The 16332-nt window shown below is 60.7% G+C and overlaps 1 protein-coding gene across 1 annotated transcript; it reads right to left on the bottom strand.

Moving 5' to 3' along the window:
* Nucleotides 1–1008: 1008 nt before the first annotated feature.
* On the bottom strand, nucleotides 1009–14629 carry SNTA1 (syntrophin alpha 1). Its single transcript, XM_075058971.1, has 8 exons — nucleotides 14246–14629; nucleotides 11559–11744; nucleotides 4075–4273; nucleotides 3776–3983; nucleotides 3577–3707; nucleotides 2487–2683; nucleotides 2214–2401; nucleotides 1009–1902 (listed from the first exon to the last, which is right to left on the bottom strand). The coding sequence occupies exons 1-8, from the start codon at nucleotides 14523–14525 to the stop codon at nucleotides 1810–1812; spliced, it is 1482 nt and encodes a 493-aa protein (XP_074915072.1). The 5' UTR covers nucleotides 14526–14629; the 3' UTR covers nucleotides 1009–1809.
* Nucleotides 14630–16332: the final 1703 nt, after the last annotated feature.

Raw genomic sequence — 16332 nt, 5'->3', positions numbered from 1 at the left:
CGCCGAGAGCTCTGCTCCTGCCACTGACAAGGGGCGCTGGATGAGCGCATCACGCAAGCCGGTAGAAACGCGTCGGCAAATCACACCTCTCATTAAACCACGCCAACAGGTTCCGGCACCGGCGCAGCACGTTCCCTGAGGAGACGGGGTGGGGGGACCCTTGGGTGGCTGACGGCTCTCGCCAAGCTCCCAGAGATCCCTCAAGGACCAGTGTCTGCACACAGCCTTGGTGCTTCGCGTTGGGCATCTGCAAGGACAGGCTGCATCACCGGAGCACAGAGACACATCAGCTCCGGGAGGTTTTCCCAGGGAACTTGGCCATTTCTGGACATCCTCCATAGCTCACCCACAGCAGCTGCCGCCGCACCTTTTCAGGAGAGTAAAACGCTTTTGGTGCCGAGCCCCAAACTAACAGGGATGTTCCCGGGGTAACCGTGATCGAGGTTAATCCAGGAAGCACTCGGTAAATACTGGCTGTGTTGTACATGTGCCAGGAGCCTGCAGACACCATAACCACACCGCGAGGGCTGCACTCACTCCCTGACTTTTCCAGCAAGGGCATCACGTGAAGGGAACAACATGCAAAGCCTCTGCTGCTGCTCAGCCAGGCAGCTACTTTTACTGGAAAAAGAAACATATAAAAAGCAAAACACAGAACTTTTTTGAGTTTGGAAACGATGCCCGCCCTCTGCTGAGCATCCTGCAGCACGAAGCGCAGGGTATTCAAACCCACCCGGTATCACTAAAGCTGGTGCCAGTATCAGCCTGTCCCTCTCTGCTGCACCCAGCGCAGTGTTGGGCACCTTAAGAGACTTTTTGTCCCCACCTGAAATCCCTGCCCCAGGGTCCTCAGTACCCCCAGACCAGCACCACCAGCTCACAGCAATGTCCCACAGCCTCCAAGCAAAAACCCTTCCTTCCCCTGGCAGAAAACACCCTGAGGCACAGCCCAGGTTATCACCCACAAACAAATTTTCTACTTCTCCAAGCAAAACCAGGAGACAGATCTTGGCTCCCGCTGGTTGTGATCTGCAGTGTTTATTTGACCCCCCCAAAAAAGGCATTTTCATGCAGAATCTTTTGGTTCGTAAAAGAAGTTATTTCTCAGAAGCCACCTGACAACCCTCCCCCCTAAACTGAGAAATAAAGTGACCCAGTAATTAACAAAATAAAACAAACTGTCCAACTCCGACAAAGAAAAGTGGTTCCTATCATTTGGTACAATATGGAAAAATTTGGCAAACAGAGCTGATTTGCAGTTCCCATCTCTCAAGCACTGCAGAGCTGGCTTTGGTCTCCAGCCCTCAGGTTGTCTGTCTGGGGGACAGACACGTGTCCCTGTGCTGCAGGGCTTGGGGACTCTCCGGGGAGTCCAAGCCAGGCAGGCAAGAGCTGCTGCATCAGCATTTTAACTGGGCAATATAAATATAAAACATCGATACAAATGGGTTCTTTGTACAGAAAATATCATCTCACAAGGCACTGGGGTGATGACCGTGTGGCCGCTCGCGGCGGGCTCCGACCAGGCTTCTCCAGCTGCCGCCTGGCATCAGGGTGGAGGAAGGAGGGGAAGAAAGGACCGGAGAAGTCCCAGTGCTGCCATCCAAGAGGGATTTCACCCCACCACTGCCCCCAAACGCCCCGGGAGTGGTTTTCCCCAGCTGGATGGTGTTTTTCCTTGGTGGGGGTGGCATGACCCCGCAGGGGCTCCGGTCTCCTTGAGATGGCTTGGGGCGGTGTTTGGCCTGGAGGGAGGTGCATAGATCGGCCAGGGGCTGGGGCAGCTCTGCCCGGCGCTCCGCTCCCTCTTCATGCCAGCAGCCCCAGCCGGGTCACCTTGGCCGAGAGGAAGGAGTGGATGATGAAGACGATGGTTTTGGGGCAGGAGTGAAGGTCCAATTGCTGCAAGAAAGGAACAGAGGGATGTTTGCAATGGGGAGGGCTGTTCCTGGAGCAGCCAGGTTTCTGCTTGCAGCAGGGAGGGCAGGGACCACCCAGAGCCCCCCAAACCCCACCACAGCCTTACTGGGGCCCTGGGAAGGGCTGCGCACCGCGGGGGCTGTGCGCAGCCAGATGCGGGTGGATGGGCCGTGCCTCATCCCCACGCGCCAGGCAGGATAGGTGCTGTGCGCAGGGTGGGTGCTCTGCTCCCTCTCTCCCCTCGGGGCCGGTGGGGGCGCGGGTGCGGGGTGGCGAGGGTAAAGCCAACTCACAATCTCTCCCTCCGGGCCGCCAAAGTCCAGGTAGAGCATCTTGGTGCCGTCATCAGAGGACATCTGCAGCTTCTCGAAGGGCTGCTGGAGCAGGATGGTCTTGCTGAGCCCGGGCTCGGTGGCGGAGATGGTGAAGCCCTTGTCGATGTGGATGGACAGGGTGCAATCCTGCCCCTTCCACGTGCAGGCTGGGGACGAGGACAGGGGTGAGACGGCGGCCGGCCGCCCCGCCGCCCGGGTCCGTCCCCCCCCCTCCCGGCCTCCCCCGCTGACCTGCCGAGACCTCCTGGACCAATTCGGCGGCGCCGTGGGTGCCGTCCACCAGCAGGCGGGTCCACAGCGCCAGGTCGCGGGGGCTCTCCAGGCTGAAGAGGTGGGTCTGCACGCCCAGCCGGGTGCCGGTGCGCAACGCGAACGACAGCTCCGCCTCGTACAGCGCCGAGCCCTTGGCCGGCCCCGAGTGCACCAGCCTGCGGCACCGCCGCGCCTCAGCGCCGCGCCCCGCTCCGCGCCCCGCTCCGCTCCGCGCCCCGCTCCGCGGCGGCCACGCGGCGGGGCCGGCAGGGGGCGCTGCAGCCCCGCGGATGCGGCCCCCCCACCCCGGCCCAGCACCGTCCGCCGCCGGACCCGCCCCCCCCCTCCCCGCCTTGAGCCCCCGGCCTGACACCCTGACGCCACCCCCCGGGGCTCTGCCCTCACCCCCAGCCCCCATCACCGCTCTGGGGCTCTGCCGCTACCCGTGGGGCTCTGCTCTCATCCCCAGCCCCTGCCACCACCCCCGGCCCTGCCACTGCGCTGGGGCTCCGCCACCACCCTGGGGCTCTGCCCTGGCCCCCTGCCCCCAGTCCCTGCCACCACCCCCGGGGCTCTGCCACCACCCCCAGTCCCTGCCACCACCCCCAGGGCTCTGTCCCGACTGCCAGCCCCTGCCACCACCCCCAGTCACTGCCACCACCCCGGGGCTCTGTCCCGACTGCCAGCCCCTGCCACCACCCCCGAGGCTCTGCCACCACCCCCGGGGCTCTGTCCCGACTGCCAGCCCCTGCCACCACCCCCAGTCACTGCCACCACCCCGGGGCTCTGTCCCGACTGCCAGCCCCTGCCACCACCCCCGAGGCTCTGCCACCACCCCCGGGGCTCTGTCCCGACTGCCAGCCCCTGCCACCACCCCCAGTCACTGCCACCACCCCGGGGCTCTGTCCCGACTGCCAGCCCCTGCCACCACCCCCGAGGCTCTGCCACCACCCCCGGGGCTCTGTCCCGACTGCCAGCCCCTGCCACCACCCCCAGCCCCTGCCCCCGGACACTGCCCCCGCCCCAGCCCCTGCGCAGGGCAGGAGGGCACTGGGTCGGTGGCCCCTACCTGGTGGCAATGAGGGGGTAGCTGTGCGCAGGCTTGCCCAGGGCGTCACGGCTCTGCGGCAGGCTGCCGTACAGCAGCAGCTCCTTCTCAGTGAGGACGGCCAAGAGGTTCCTGGTACCGGCGCTGGGGAGCTGCAAGGGGACTGGGTCAGGGCCACCGGCAGCGCGGTGGCACGGGGTGGCGAGGGGCTTGGGGGTACCTGCTCGGTCAGCCAGCCCACGTGCTTGACGTCCCGTCCAGCCACCGTGCCGGCACCTGCCAGCTGGGCTCGCAGCTCCTCCTTCACCCGCGGCAGCAGCGCGCCCGCGTTGGCCTGGATGGCGCTGAGCCACGACTGCGCCGTGGCCTCGTCCTTCGCCCGCAGGAAGAGGGCAACGCGCCCGTCCGCCGAGCACACCTCCAGGTACCTGCAGGGACACGGCCCCGCTGGGTCCCCGCCGGCCCTCGGCGCTCCGAGGCACCGCGCTGGCATCGCCACCCCCGGCACCGTGCCCTGACCTGTGCTCCGGGTCGGCGGGGAGGCACTTGCGGGACACGTAGCACATCTTCAGAGGCACGGTCCTGCCCTCCCGGAGCTCCCGAGCGGGTAGGAGGGGTGATGACCGCTTCTGCAGGGTGGCAGGCGAGGGGTCCCAGCTGACTGTTGCCCCCGCGGAGGAGTTCTTGAAGTAGGGCGAGATCTCCTTCATGTACTTCACTGAAAGAGAGGCAGCACCCAGTTGAGGGCATGGCATGGGCCAGCACAGCCTCATCCTGCCCGCCAGCACCCATCTGCCCTGCTGAAACTCCTCACACCCTCCCTGCATCAGAGCCGGTGCCGCCTCCATTACCTCCCCACAGCTGGCACCCTTGGGTGCTGCAGGTCCTCTGCCCTGCACCCCTGTGGGTGTGGGGAGGGGATGGCACTGGTGGGTGAGGTTGTGCCAGAGGGTGACACGACACCTAAGATCCTCTCAGTGCCTCTGCCCCACCATCCCAGCTCGGGGAGCCCTCCGGGAGGGATAAAAATGGCCTTTTCCCGCTTTTTTCTTTCCTTTAACCCAGATCAGTCCACAGATCCAAGTCTGATCGGGTCCTCGGGGCAGCACAGGGAGGCAGGGGGCGGGGAATGGGCAGGAGTCCCAGGCCAAAATTACACAGTCCAAACTGTGCTGGTACAGCCGGTCCCGCCGCCAACTGGGAGCAACAGCTCTCGAATACCACGGCTTGGCCCCAGGAAAAGCCTCGAACTGCATGCTCACAGCACGCACAGCCCTGCCCTGTGAGTTATAAACCAGAGACAAGAAATCAGCTTTCAGTCCCCAGCAAGTCTGACTCTGGAGCCAGAGCCCCCAGAGCTGCACCAGGACAGCAGCCGCCTTCCAAGGTTTAGGGGAAGGGGGAGATGAAAGTCACCGCCAATTGATGGGGCCCCATAGCTACATCCTGAAAATTAGGTCTGCAGCACGGGCCAAAAAGCTTTGGCTGAGCAGGGGTGGGGGGATGCCAGCCAATGGTCCTGCCCTGGGATCAGCTGGATCTAGGAAAGGGCTTCCCTTTGGTCGCCCTTGGGGAAAACACCATGGGACAGACACGTGCCTGCTGCCACGTCCCCAGCCATCACTGCTGGTTTCATGCCAGGTCCAAGTCAGCAGTGTGGGTGGCAGGAGGGGGGACACGAGCTTGGCTTTGCAGCCAACTCTTGTAGGTGGCTGGTTGGTGGACCAGCTCCATCGCTGCAGCAAAGCCAAAGCAGCCTGATTTTGTGCCAAAAAAAAGCCCTCTTCCCACCAGGAGAGAGTCTGCACGCAAAGCCTACCACCCCCATCCTTCACCTGCCCACCACCCCCCATCTTCCCCTTCATTCCTATCCCAGCGAGCCCCCAGAACCTCTAAATCCTGAAATCGCGGCACGAGCTATGGTGGGGCATGGCAGGGACGCAGAGCCCCGCTGCATGCCCCGCTCTGCCCGGCCCCAGCGGGATGCAGCTATAAATGGCTGCGATGCTGCAGCAGCCCATGGGTCGGGTTACCCCGCGGTGGCCCCGGGGCCAAGGAGGCAGCATGGGGCCACCAGCCTCGTGCCCTACGCCTCCCGTTATAAATAGCCGCCGCGTTCCCACAGGCATTTGAGCCACGTTGGATTTTACCCCGAGTCATCAATCTTGGCAGCGGGGACCTGCCATTATCCCGGTGCCTGGGAACTAATTGGAGTTCAGAAAGATACCATTCAGCCGTTGAAACCCGAGCAGCATCCCCGCGCCAGCCGGTGGCTCCCTGGACACGCGGAGGACGTCACCAGCATTAGCTGTGCGATGGTGGGGTCACGTCCCGACAGAGCCATGGGGGAGAGGAGCACTGCCCAGCCCAGGACAGGGCATGGAGAATTAGGCAATGGCCAGCTGTGTGTCTGGCGCGTGGCTTTAAGGAGGATTTAAGGCTGGTCACAAAGCACCAATGTGTTCCTGCAGTACAGGGGGGTCCCAAGCCAGGACGGGGAGCTAGTACGAGTTGGAGGCTGCAGTGCTCCCCAGGGGGCTGTGCACCGGGGCCAGGCCACTGTCCCATGGGAGCTGCTGTCTCCTCTGGTGACCCCAACATGGGCTTTATAGCGGGTTGACTTACACTTCTGCCAGTCCCTTCACTGCAGCAGGATCACCTGGTATTGAATGGATTCATTAATTACCTCCATCTCATTAAAGCAAACAACTCAGACCATGTTATGTTATGCATCATCTCTGCTACTGATAACTGTAATGATTGAATTTTATTTTTTTTCTAATTAACAACTTGCAGTGCTGGGGCTCCCAGGCTGGCTGCCCTCTCCTTGTTAGCCAGCACCCTCCAAAAGTCACTCAGCAGAAACACCGCTTCACTGCTGTTGACTTAAAGCCACCTTCAGCAGGCAAACAGCCCTCTTGGTGGCTGCTGGGCTCATCCACATGGCCCCCAAAGCCATGCAGGCTCTCTGTTCCCCCGGGGAGACAGCCTGTCCACTGATCCTCTCCAGGATGGAGAGGGTACAAATAGGACCTTTAACTGCTCAGGGATTTGCACTAAGTAGCACTTCATTTTAGGTTTTGGGGGAACAGCAAAAGTCTCTGGGGAGGCCACATGTAAGCAGCTGCTTGTGGCCACCCATGCCTGGACGGTCCCTCTGCAAAGGGGTTATGGCACAGGGGCTCCCAAGCCCACAGCATCATCAGAGCATCGTATGTGCCCCGAACCCTGCAGCGAGCTGCGTCGAGGACATGTTTAACCAAAGGCCCTAGGTCTACCCTGCTCTTCTGTCTGTGTTGCAGTTGTGGTTTTTTTCTCCTCAGCACTCCAGAAAGGGGCAAAACCATCAAAATTCCTTGGTTTTACTTCTTGGGTAACAGATTCTCCCCCTCCACCAGTCCATCCCTCCTAAGGATGGAGAACAAGCCCGAACCAAACACTCCTGTACCCTTGATCCCAAGTCACCACAACCTGCCCCACACACATGCCCATGGCTCAGCACCGCCTGAAGCCAAGCTCCTGACCCCCTAGAGCTTCACCAAGGAGCCACAAACTTTCCTCCAGCCAGGAAAACAGCCCCAGCCACAGGGATACCCAGCAGCAGGCTCAAAGCCCCCACCCACCACTTGGGCCACCAGCCAGGTGCTGGCACGCTCTGCTTCAGCCCGGAGATCACGGCATGGATTCAACACAAAGAGGTTTAAGACTGCATTATCAGTCAGGGGTAAGATGAGTCCTGCTGTTTCCCTTGCCAAGAGCTTTCCAGCAGCATCTACACAGCACGGCAAGTCAAAAAGGTCCGACTGTACTGGTGGCCATCACATCAGGAAGGCTTCCAGAGAGGTCCTGGAGATCCAGCACTGTCCCTAAGGAGATCCTAAGCCCATGTCCAGCTGGTCCCTCTCTGCCTCAGGAACAACAGTGCAAAATGAACATGTTAAATCGGGGGGGGGGTGGGGGTGGGTGTCAGCTAACATCCCTCCCAAAGAGACACCCTGAAACTACCTCTAAACTTCAAGCTGACGCTGTGATTTTCTTCCAAAACACTCAATGCAGGGGCTGCCACAGCCGCCCCATCCAGCATCCCACCCAGGGACTGTCCCCTGACCCCAGCTCGGAGCACAAACAAGGCAGCAACTGCTGGTCCCAGCTGCCTCAACTCAAGTCCTTCTACCCCAGGGAGGAAGACTCCATGGGACGCTGCAGGATGGAGGTGCCACCACTGTCCCTCCTGCCCTGGGACCCTGTCCTAGTACTCAGTGCCACATGTCATGCCCCAGATCTTTGCTAAATATTCCCCTGTGCTGCATGGCCAGCGGTGACCCATGGGCTGAGTGATCCTAGGGAGATCATGGGACAACTCTCCCTGTTTCCACAGGAGAAGAAATGTTCCCAGAAAACTCCCCAGGGAAAGCAAAGCTTCGGGGCAGCAAGGTGTGGAGGAGGCAGGAGGATGTGGACTCTCACTGTCTCTCTGCATCAACTCCAGGGCAGGTCCAAAGCCTCCGTTTCTGCTTGGGTTTGTTACCATGCCTAGAGCACAAGAGTACATGCAGCGCTGCCGAGGGCAAAGCCTGGCTGCTCAGACCCCGAGGACCGTCACATCTGCCAGAAGATATTCACTTTGGTGTCCCACAAAGGGCTGAAGGCCACCTCAGGGCTTTCTCTCCTGAAGCCCTTTTGAGGCCCAAAGGGCAGCAGTGATGGGGAACTGCACAAATCTCAGCTGCCACCACCTGCCTCCACTCAAAACACGCTTCCACCCTGCATTGTGTGTTACTTACCCCAGGGTCACCTAAATTTTGTGGGTATTTCACATTTCACACCACACACATCTCCACCCTCTCCGACTGCCTGGGCTTCCCACGGTTAGGGCAATCAGCCCATCAGAGCTGGGCATCCCCAATGCCGTGCCCTCCCGACACCCCTTAACTTTTCTGAATTTCAAGCTTCCAGGCTGTTACTTGGCCAAGTGAGTCCTGGAGAGCTGCGACAGCCCCAGGAGCAACCCTGCAGCCAACAAGCCCGAGGCTGCCACCAAGGTGAGATGCCCATGGCTGCCCCAGCTCCTCCTCCCCACTGCTTCCAGTTCTCTCCCCGTGCCACTAAGGCACAGGGGCCTTACAAGTAAACCACTCCTGGCACCAAAGCCTTTCCCAGGGCAGCTGGAAGGATGTTTATCAGTCTTTCCCCTGCTGTGGAGGGTCTCTGGATACCAAGTAATGCAAAAAAACAAAAAACAAAAAACAAAAAACAAAAAACAAAAAACAAAACAAAAAAAAACACCAAGAGAAAAATTAGTGTAAGGGAGAGCAACTCTCCCCAAAATAACAATGTAATATAAATACAGTCAAACTCCTCCTGCAAATATCAAGAGAGTAGTTTGGCACATCCAAAAAAAAACTTGGCAGGACACACTGAGAGGTATCTGCGTGTCCTCATGCCTGGCCAGCAACGACACCCAGGAGCCAGAAGCCAAGCTGAGCAGCCCAGGCTAAGACCTGGCACGTGGAGCCACTGCTGATATTCAAATTAAAATGCATCGCCTCCCAGCTCTGCCACTTTGGAGAGTCTCACTCCAGCTCACTGCCCCGTGAGGCGGTGCAAGCTCTCCCAGTTTTGTTACCTGCTGCAACGCTGCTTGCAAACTACCTTAAAAACTCCTAAAACCAGGAATGAATGCAGCCAGGAGGAGCAAGGCAGCAAACAGACACTGGCCATGCCAAATTACTCAGCTTTGGTACTTACAGAAACCATAAGGGAAGTCGGAGTCACACCTGGCAGCACGCAGGGACCAGAAAGTGCCTAATTGACGTTAAGGTGCTTTTCTCCAAGTTCTGGAGCGAGCCCAGGCTGTAGAAGGGAGCAGGGAAGGCCCCTGCTTTAACACCCTTTGGGCAATTTAAGGCCACCCTCTACCCCCCAGCCCTGTCACCCCTCCCTGGGGCAGGGCACTTGGCCACCAGCTCCTGGAGAGCCATCGGGGTGGCAGGTATAAGGCAGGGGACGCCCCATCCCGAGGCACAGCAGTGACAGCCTGACGGGGACCACACCGCAGTACCAGCCCCGCCATCCTCCACGGGCAGGCAAACCCAAAATGGGGAGGAGATGGAGATGCACTATGTTTATACCCCATGTCTGGGATCAGATGAGCAGCAGAGACCCCTGCCCCACTCCAGCTGCTGCCTGCAGCACCTCCAAGCAACACTGCACTGCAGGAGCCCAAAGGCATCAGCTACACACTGAGCTCCCTCCAGTGTCGTGGTGGGAGCCAGCCCAGCCCCGCTCTCCTCCCAAGGGCACCTGCTGGAAGTTTTAATTAATTAAGAAGCCCAGCAGGTCATACCTGAGCTCAGTGAGCTACAGCAAAGGCCCTGCCTGCAGTTGCCTCCTGGCAGCGCCTGGCTCCCCAGGGACATGGAGGAGGAGGAGGAGGAGGAGGTGGTCCAGGGAGAGTTGTTCTTTACAGAAAGGGCAGCTCATCTCCACCTCCTGCAGAACCTCTAGCAGAAAGGAAACCCACGCCAAAGTAAAGGATGAAAAGAAAAAACAGAGAGAGGGTGGTCCAAGAACAGCAGCTACAGGGAGGAATTTCACAGACTCCCAGAGAAAGAGGCTCTTGTGTTTCTCTTTGGTCAAAAAAAAAAAAAAAAAAAACCACCCCAACAACAACCCTATCTGCTCCCAGCAGCTGTGCAGAGCAGCACATTCCTCCGGCTGAACTGTGGTCCTGCGGCTCCCAGGAGAGGAGGAACCCACAGCAGAAAGGGCTGAGCAAAGCTAAAAATGAAAATCTGGAGCTGAGACAATCTGGGGAAGGCACAAGAAAGCAAGAGCCACGGCGGTCGCTGGCAGCAGAAGACACAGAGCTGTTCTTTGTCCAGGCAGAGCCCAGAGCACTGCCCCCAAATAAAACCTCCCTTTGGGATCTGCAGCCCTACAACCACATCGGGAAGGGTCTCTGGTGCCAAGACCCTCTCGGTCAGCCAGGGCGACCCCGGGAGCTAGTTGGGGCGGAGGGGAGGGGAAGGGTCCTGTCCTGAGGGACAAATCCTGGGTGCTCAGCCCTGCCCGGCCAAGCTGGCAGAGGGTGGGCAAGCACGGACAGACATGATGTGAAGGGTAATGGGAGAAGAATGGGGTCTCTCCCTCACGGCTCCCCTGGTCCCAACCCACCAGCCCTCACCCACTCCCCAAGCGGGGTTCAGGGGGCTCCTGCAGTGTGCCAGCCCCCACAGGGCTGGGAGACACCAGGGACTGGCTGCCTGGTACCAAGAAGGAGCCCGTTCCCAGGGGAGCAGCTCCAGTCTCCCCTGGGATGGTGAAAGCTGCATCCCTGGGATGTTTGTAGCCTCAGCTGCCAGATCTGGGGGAGCTGCAGTTGGGGTTCAGCTGCCAGGGATCCCCTGGAAGGCTGCTCCGGTGGCTGCACTCCTGAGCTGGCCCTGCCTGCACCCAGCAGCCTGCTCCTCCTGCCTGCCCAAAATCCACCCCAGCAAAGCGAAAGGTGCTCAGCAAGGAGCGGGGTGCCAGCATACCCCTTCCCTGCTGGCATAAGCATGCAGAGCCACACCAGCCAAGGATGTGGGTTTAAATGCAAATCATGGGAAAAGCAGAAAAAGTTTTCTATTGCCTCAGAAACTGCAGACCTCTGGGTGATGCCATACAACGGAAGAGTCGCAAACCCCATACACCCATCCCACACCTCCCATCGCTGCCTGCCCACGGTCCCACAGTGGGGAGATGAAGCCGCTGGGCAGTGGGCAATGGCACACACATGTCTCTCCCTCTCTGGAGGGAAATAGGGAGATCCCAGCAGTTACCTCCAGCTCTCCAGATGAGCAGATAAACCAGTCTGCACATGTTTTCCATTTGAAAGAATATGCAAATGTGTATGCAGATGATGTGCCACCCCCTGCTCCCACTACATCGCCAGGAAAAACAGGGATCAGCCGCCTGGAAGCAGGAGGACCCTCGTACCTCCTCGCACCCTCATTTCCTACCTTCCAAGACCACCTCCTTGCCCGTCTTCTTCAACGCCTGCACTGCCTCATCGTGCGTCGCCTCGGAAAGGTCGGTCCCGTTGACAGAGAGGATGGCGTCCCCCACATACAGCGCCTCGGTCTGATCTGCTGCCAGCCCCTTAAATATCTTGGAGATCAAGATGGGCATTTTATTCTCTCGGCCACCTTGAAACAGAAGAGAAATGAAGCAGTTGTGGCTGTTGGAGCACATGGAGGAGCAGGTGGGGAGGGGGATGCTTGGGTACCAGCTGTCCTCAGCGAGGCCGAGCCCTTCTCCCAGCACTCAGCCGCGCCGTGCTAGGACAGCCTGCTGCCCCATTTCCTCGGATGCCCACATCATACCTGTAACAACCACAGCAGCCCAAATACAAGGCTTTAGAGCAGATGAAGACGATTGCTCCAAAACCACTCTGAATGTTCACAGATTTCCTCAGAGAGAGAACACGTAACCTGGCCATCTCCCCATCAATTTTGGCAGCAAAGCATGTCTTTATTTGCGTTATTAATCGTGTGTGCTCAGCGACTATCCCAGCTCCAAGGACTTCATGATCTAAACTGATAAGACAGCTGAATGTTTTTGGAGAGGCAAAAGAGCCAGGGAGAAGTGAACCAATCTGGCTGTTTGCTCCTCTCTGCACAGTAGCCCTATTTACCTGCTGCTCCCTGTTCTCCACTCTAAAAGGATGCTATTCAAACCTCCCAGCGGCTTGAGGAGATCAACTTGCACATTAACTTTTGAACCCGCAGGAAGATCCGAGCAGCATTGCTGCCCCTGTGCCAGGGAGCAGGGGTGCAGCAGCTACTGCCAAGGCCCAGCCCGGGCAGGAGCAGCCAGGGATCCAGGGATCGGCAGCCCTGGACATGCCCTACGCCCCAGGACGGCCTGTCCCAAGGAGCCTCCAAGAGATGATCTCTCATCCCGGAGGGAGATGTTGAGCCCAGCCTGTTGTCACCGCCTGCCCTGGGGCTGCTCCCAGCCAGTGCCACAGGCATTTCCTCACTGAGAGGCCTGCCAAGCCCCTCAGAGGGCTCTGGTTATCAGCTGTCAGAGGCCCCAGCGGGGGCTGCTCCGAGCTGCGGAGCCCGTCCTTACAGCAGCGGCTCCTCTCCCGGGCTGCCTGCACCGAGCGCCCCTGCCAGGGCCAGGAGCCTCTGCCAACTCGGCTCTTGCAGGGCTCCCCGCCGTCCTGCCAGCCAGGGGAAGGCCAGCCCAGCAGCTACAGCACCCATCCCCTCGCCACATCCCAAGGCAGGACACCTCACCCCCACCCTGGTTTGCGGTGAAGCGTCCCTGGGTGAAATGTGCCTGGCACACTGTTTAACCTGAAAGCATCAGCATCCTGGGCGAGGAGCGATGGCCTTCCCCGGCAGCGGCAGTGGCACGGCAGGGCTGCCCCACCGCCTGTAACAGCTCCTAGCTCCCACTTTACACGACAACTACTTGGTTTCACATACGTCACTGCAAAATAAAGTTTTAACTGAACCAAGTGGTGTTTCTCCTTTCCTGGGAGTGCCACAGAGCTAGCAGTAACTTGGCAACCAAGGGGTCATTACGAAGGGGGCTTTATGCTTCCCAAAAAGAAGGGCTGGCAGGCTCAGGCACCCCACAGACACAGCCAGCAGCACAATTTCGATGCAGTCCCAGCACCCAGACATCCACATCACAAAACCTCCCCACTTCCAGAGGGAGCCGGAGGCTGCGCCCACATCCCCTCCGAGCTGGGAGAAGCCACGTCAGGAGGCAAGAGTCCCTGTCCCTGGGGCTGCCGAGCCCGCTGCCTGCCCTGCCCACACACGGAGATACGAACCCTCTCACCCACGCACCATGACAGCCCTTTGCCTGCCTGTTTGCTGCCTGTTTCAGTCTCCTTTCACGGAGTTTCCAACACGCTCAGAGCCGCGTGAAAACCAAAGGCAGGCAGAAACGCCATCCTTGCGCCAAGAAGTTTCCAGCCTGAAGTTCAGGCACGTCACCGAGGAGCGGGGCAGCTTAGGAAGGAAAACAGGGATTGTAAGCGAGGCTTCCCGCTGCTCAGCTCTGCGGGAGCAGACATCTCCGAGCCTGAGTGTGTTGGTTTAACACCCCAGCTCTCCGCGCCTGGAAATCCCCAAGGGCTTTACAATCGCTTCCTTCGTTTTGCCGGCGGTTTAAAAGGGACATTTCTCAGCACAGGGGCACGGAGGGGACAAGGACGCACCGGCAGAGCCCTCCCGTTGGTCGCAAAAGGGCAGCGTTCGTGTAACCGGGTACCCTGTGCACCCCACCTGCCTCACGAGACGGCACCCTGCCCTTGCTGGAGGGACCCCCCTCCAGCTCCCAAACACCGGGGACACCCGCTCCGGCGGGGGAACGGCGGGCAGGGGCTACCCGGTCACTGCTGCACCCCAAAGCAGTGGGCCGGGGCTGTGCCGGGCCCCGTCATTGCCCCGCGTCCCCTTCCTCGTCCTGCGCAAGGGCTGGGTCAGGGCAGTGCCGTGGGGCGTGAAGACCCCGACCCCAACCCCGAGCCCAGCCCCTGCCCCAGCTCCGCTCCCCCCCGCGGGGTTTTCTTCCAAACGTGGAAGCGAGCTGCTGGAAGAGGTGGAAGCGAGCTGCTGGAAGAGGCGGCAGCAACAGGTCCCGGTGCCCGGTGCCTTACCCTCCCCCCCCGCGCCCCGGCCCTCACCTTTGATGCTGATGCCGAGCCCCCCCACGTCCTGCTTGACGACGCGCACCGTGCGCCTGATGTTGGCGAGCGCCTCGGGCACGGCGGAGCCCGGCTCGCCGCCGTTCAGCTGCGCCGCCGGCGCCTCGCCGGGGCCGGCAGCGGGGCCGGGGCCGGGGCCGTCGGCCGGGCTCACCCCCAGCACGTCCTCGGCCAGGGTGAGGAGGACGCGGAGCCACTGCCCGCCGGGGCCGCGCAGCTCCAGCAGCCCGGTGCGCGGGGCGCGCCTGCCCGCCGCCATCTTCCGCGCCTGCCGCGCCGCCCCCGCCGCCCCGCTCCGCGCCGCTCCGCGCACCGCCCCGCCGCCAGGGAGCCAGCCGGGCGCTCCCCGCTCCGGCCGGGATGGGGCACGGGGCGGGACCCGGCTCCCCAGTCCTCCCCGCTCCGCCCTGGGACGGGGCACTGGGAGGAGCCGGTGCTCCCCGGTGCTCCCCGCTCCGGGCAGGGATGGGGCACCGGGAGGAACACGGCTCCCCGGTGCTCCCCGCTCCGCCCTGGGACGGGGCACCGGGAGGAGCCGGTGCTCCCCGGTGCTCCCCGTTTCTCCCCGTTCCGCCCTGGGACGGGGCACCGGGAGGAGCCGGTGCTCCCCGGTGCTCCCCGTTTCTCCCCGCTCCGCCCTGGGACGGGGCACCGGGAGGAGCCGGTGCTCCCCGGTGCTCCCCGTTTCTCCCCGCTCCGGCCCGGGATGGGGCACGGGGCGGGACCCGGCTCCCCGGTGCTCCCCGCTCCGGGCAGGGATGGGGCACCCGGAGGGACCCGGTGCTCCCCAGTGCTCTGTTGCTGGTCCGGAGTCTGGCCCTGGACGTGCTGAGCATCCTGTGCTGGGCTGTGTCACAGGAGGAGCAGCAGAAGCCGGGCAGGGGGCAGCTGGCTCAGCCCTTCATGTGTCCCCCAAGAGCCACAGCCCCCCCCAGCAGTCACAGCCCCATCACTTGCAGCCCATGCCCAGGATCTCGCTCTTGCCCAGCAAGGGTACCGGGCCGAAGGCCTGGGGCGTAGATCTGCAGGGCTGGGCAGGATGCTCAGGGATCCCAGGGAGCACCCCACTCCCGCACCCCTGCCCAGCCCGACCCTGCAGGGCACCTCGAGGTGGGTGCTCTGTTACAGGGGCTTTTATGCAATGCACCAGCTTCCCAAAACACTTTCGGCTCCTTTATAGGGGCCAGCAGTGGCACAAGGGCAGGCAGTGGCTCAGGAGGGCACACGGGGCAGGGCAGGGACTGCCTGCATCCAGCCCTGGACCAAGGAGTTTCTCGGCAGCCAGTTTCTTTGCAGTGACTCCTGGGCAGGCACCTCCTAACAGCCCCGGCAGGTGTTAAACAGCAGTGAGGCAGAGGGAAATGGTGTTTGCAGGCATTCAGAGCAGTCTGTGCTGCTTTTCCCTTGCTTGTCCTGGATCTTGAAAACAGGAACAGAATTTTGTTTCCTTAGGCAGACCTGCATTTTTTTTCTGCAGCCAAGGGGAGCAATTAGGAGTAGAAAATACCTCCAGGAGTAGCAAAATACAGTGTGCTACACCCCCTGTGCCCCTTGCACTTCTAGCACTTCAGGCAGCTCCAGAAGCCTCCGGGATGGGGCTACTGACGTCCCGGACGCTCTACAAAACACAAGGATTTGTAAGAATTCAACAACATTTACCACAGGCTGGGAAGAGGACGGAGCAAGGGGCTCTGGCTGCACGGGGTAGGGGGGCTGCAGCATGCACTGCTCAGCACAGCACTTCCCCGGCCCCGGCCACAGCCAGCCCTGAGCATCGGCCACGCGCAGAGGGGAAAAATGCTCCTGGGGCTCCCTCCCACGCAGCAGCAGCTGTGGAATTTCTTGAGGTTGCAGCAGAGGAAACCCTGAAGGTTATTTCTTTACAAAACAGACGGTTCACATATTCCTGATTTTCTTTTTGCTATAAAGTCTAGGGTTTGGCTTAAATGACTCCTCGTCTTTGCAGCACAGTGCTGCTCACTGTAGCAAGCACTTCTACACTGCCCCATCACCCAGCCAAAGGTATTTCCCTATGATCCCATCCCCTGCACACCCCACGGGGCCAG

The sequence above is a fragment of the Buteo buteo genome, chromosome 2 (assembly GCF_964188355.1).
Source record: "Buteo buteo chromosome 2, bButBut1.hap1.1, whole genome shotgun sequence".
NCBI classification, from domain to species: Eukaryota; Metazoa; Chordata; class Aves; order Accipitriformes; family Accipitridae; genus Buteo; species Buteo buteo.
Note: the sequence above shows the minus strand (reverse complement) of the source record. Positions and strands in the feature narration are given on the sequence as shown.

Bases quoted from the DNA above. Each gene is read 5' to 3' on its own strand.
- SNTA1 (XM_075058971.1), bottom strand. From the start codon at position 14,525: ATGGCGGCGGGCAGGCGCGCCCCGCGCACCGGGCTGCTGGAGCTGCGC. The intron at 3,708-3,775 runs GTACCCCCAAGC...GTCCCCTTGCAG, and splicing joins TGGGCTGGCTGACCGAGCAG to CTCCCCAGCGCCGGTACCAG. The intron at 1,903-2,213 runs GTGAGTTGGCTT...CCTTTCTTGCAG, and splicing joins GCGGCCCGGAGGGAGAGATT to CAATTGGACCTTCACTCCTG.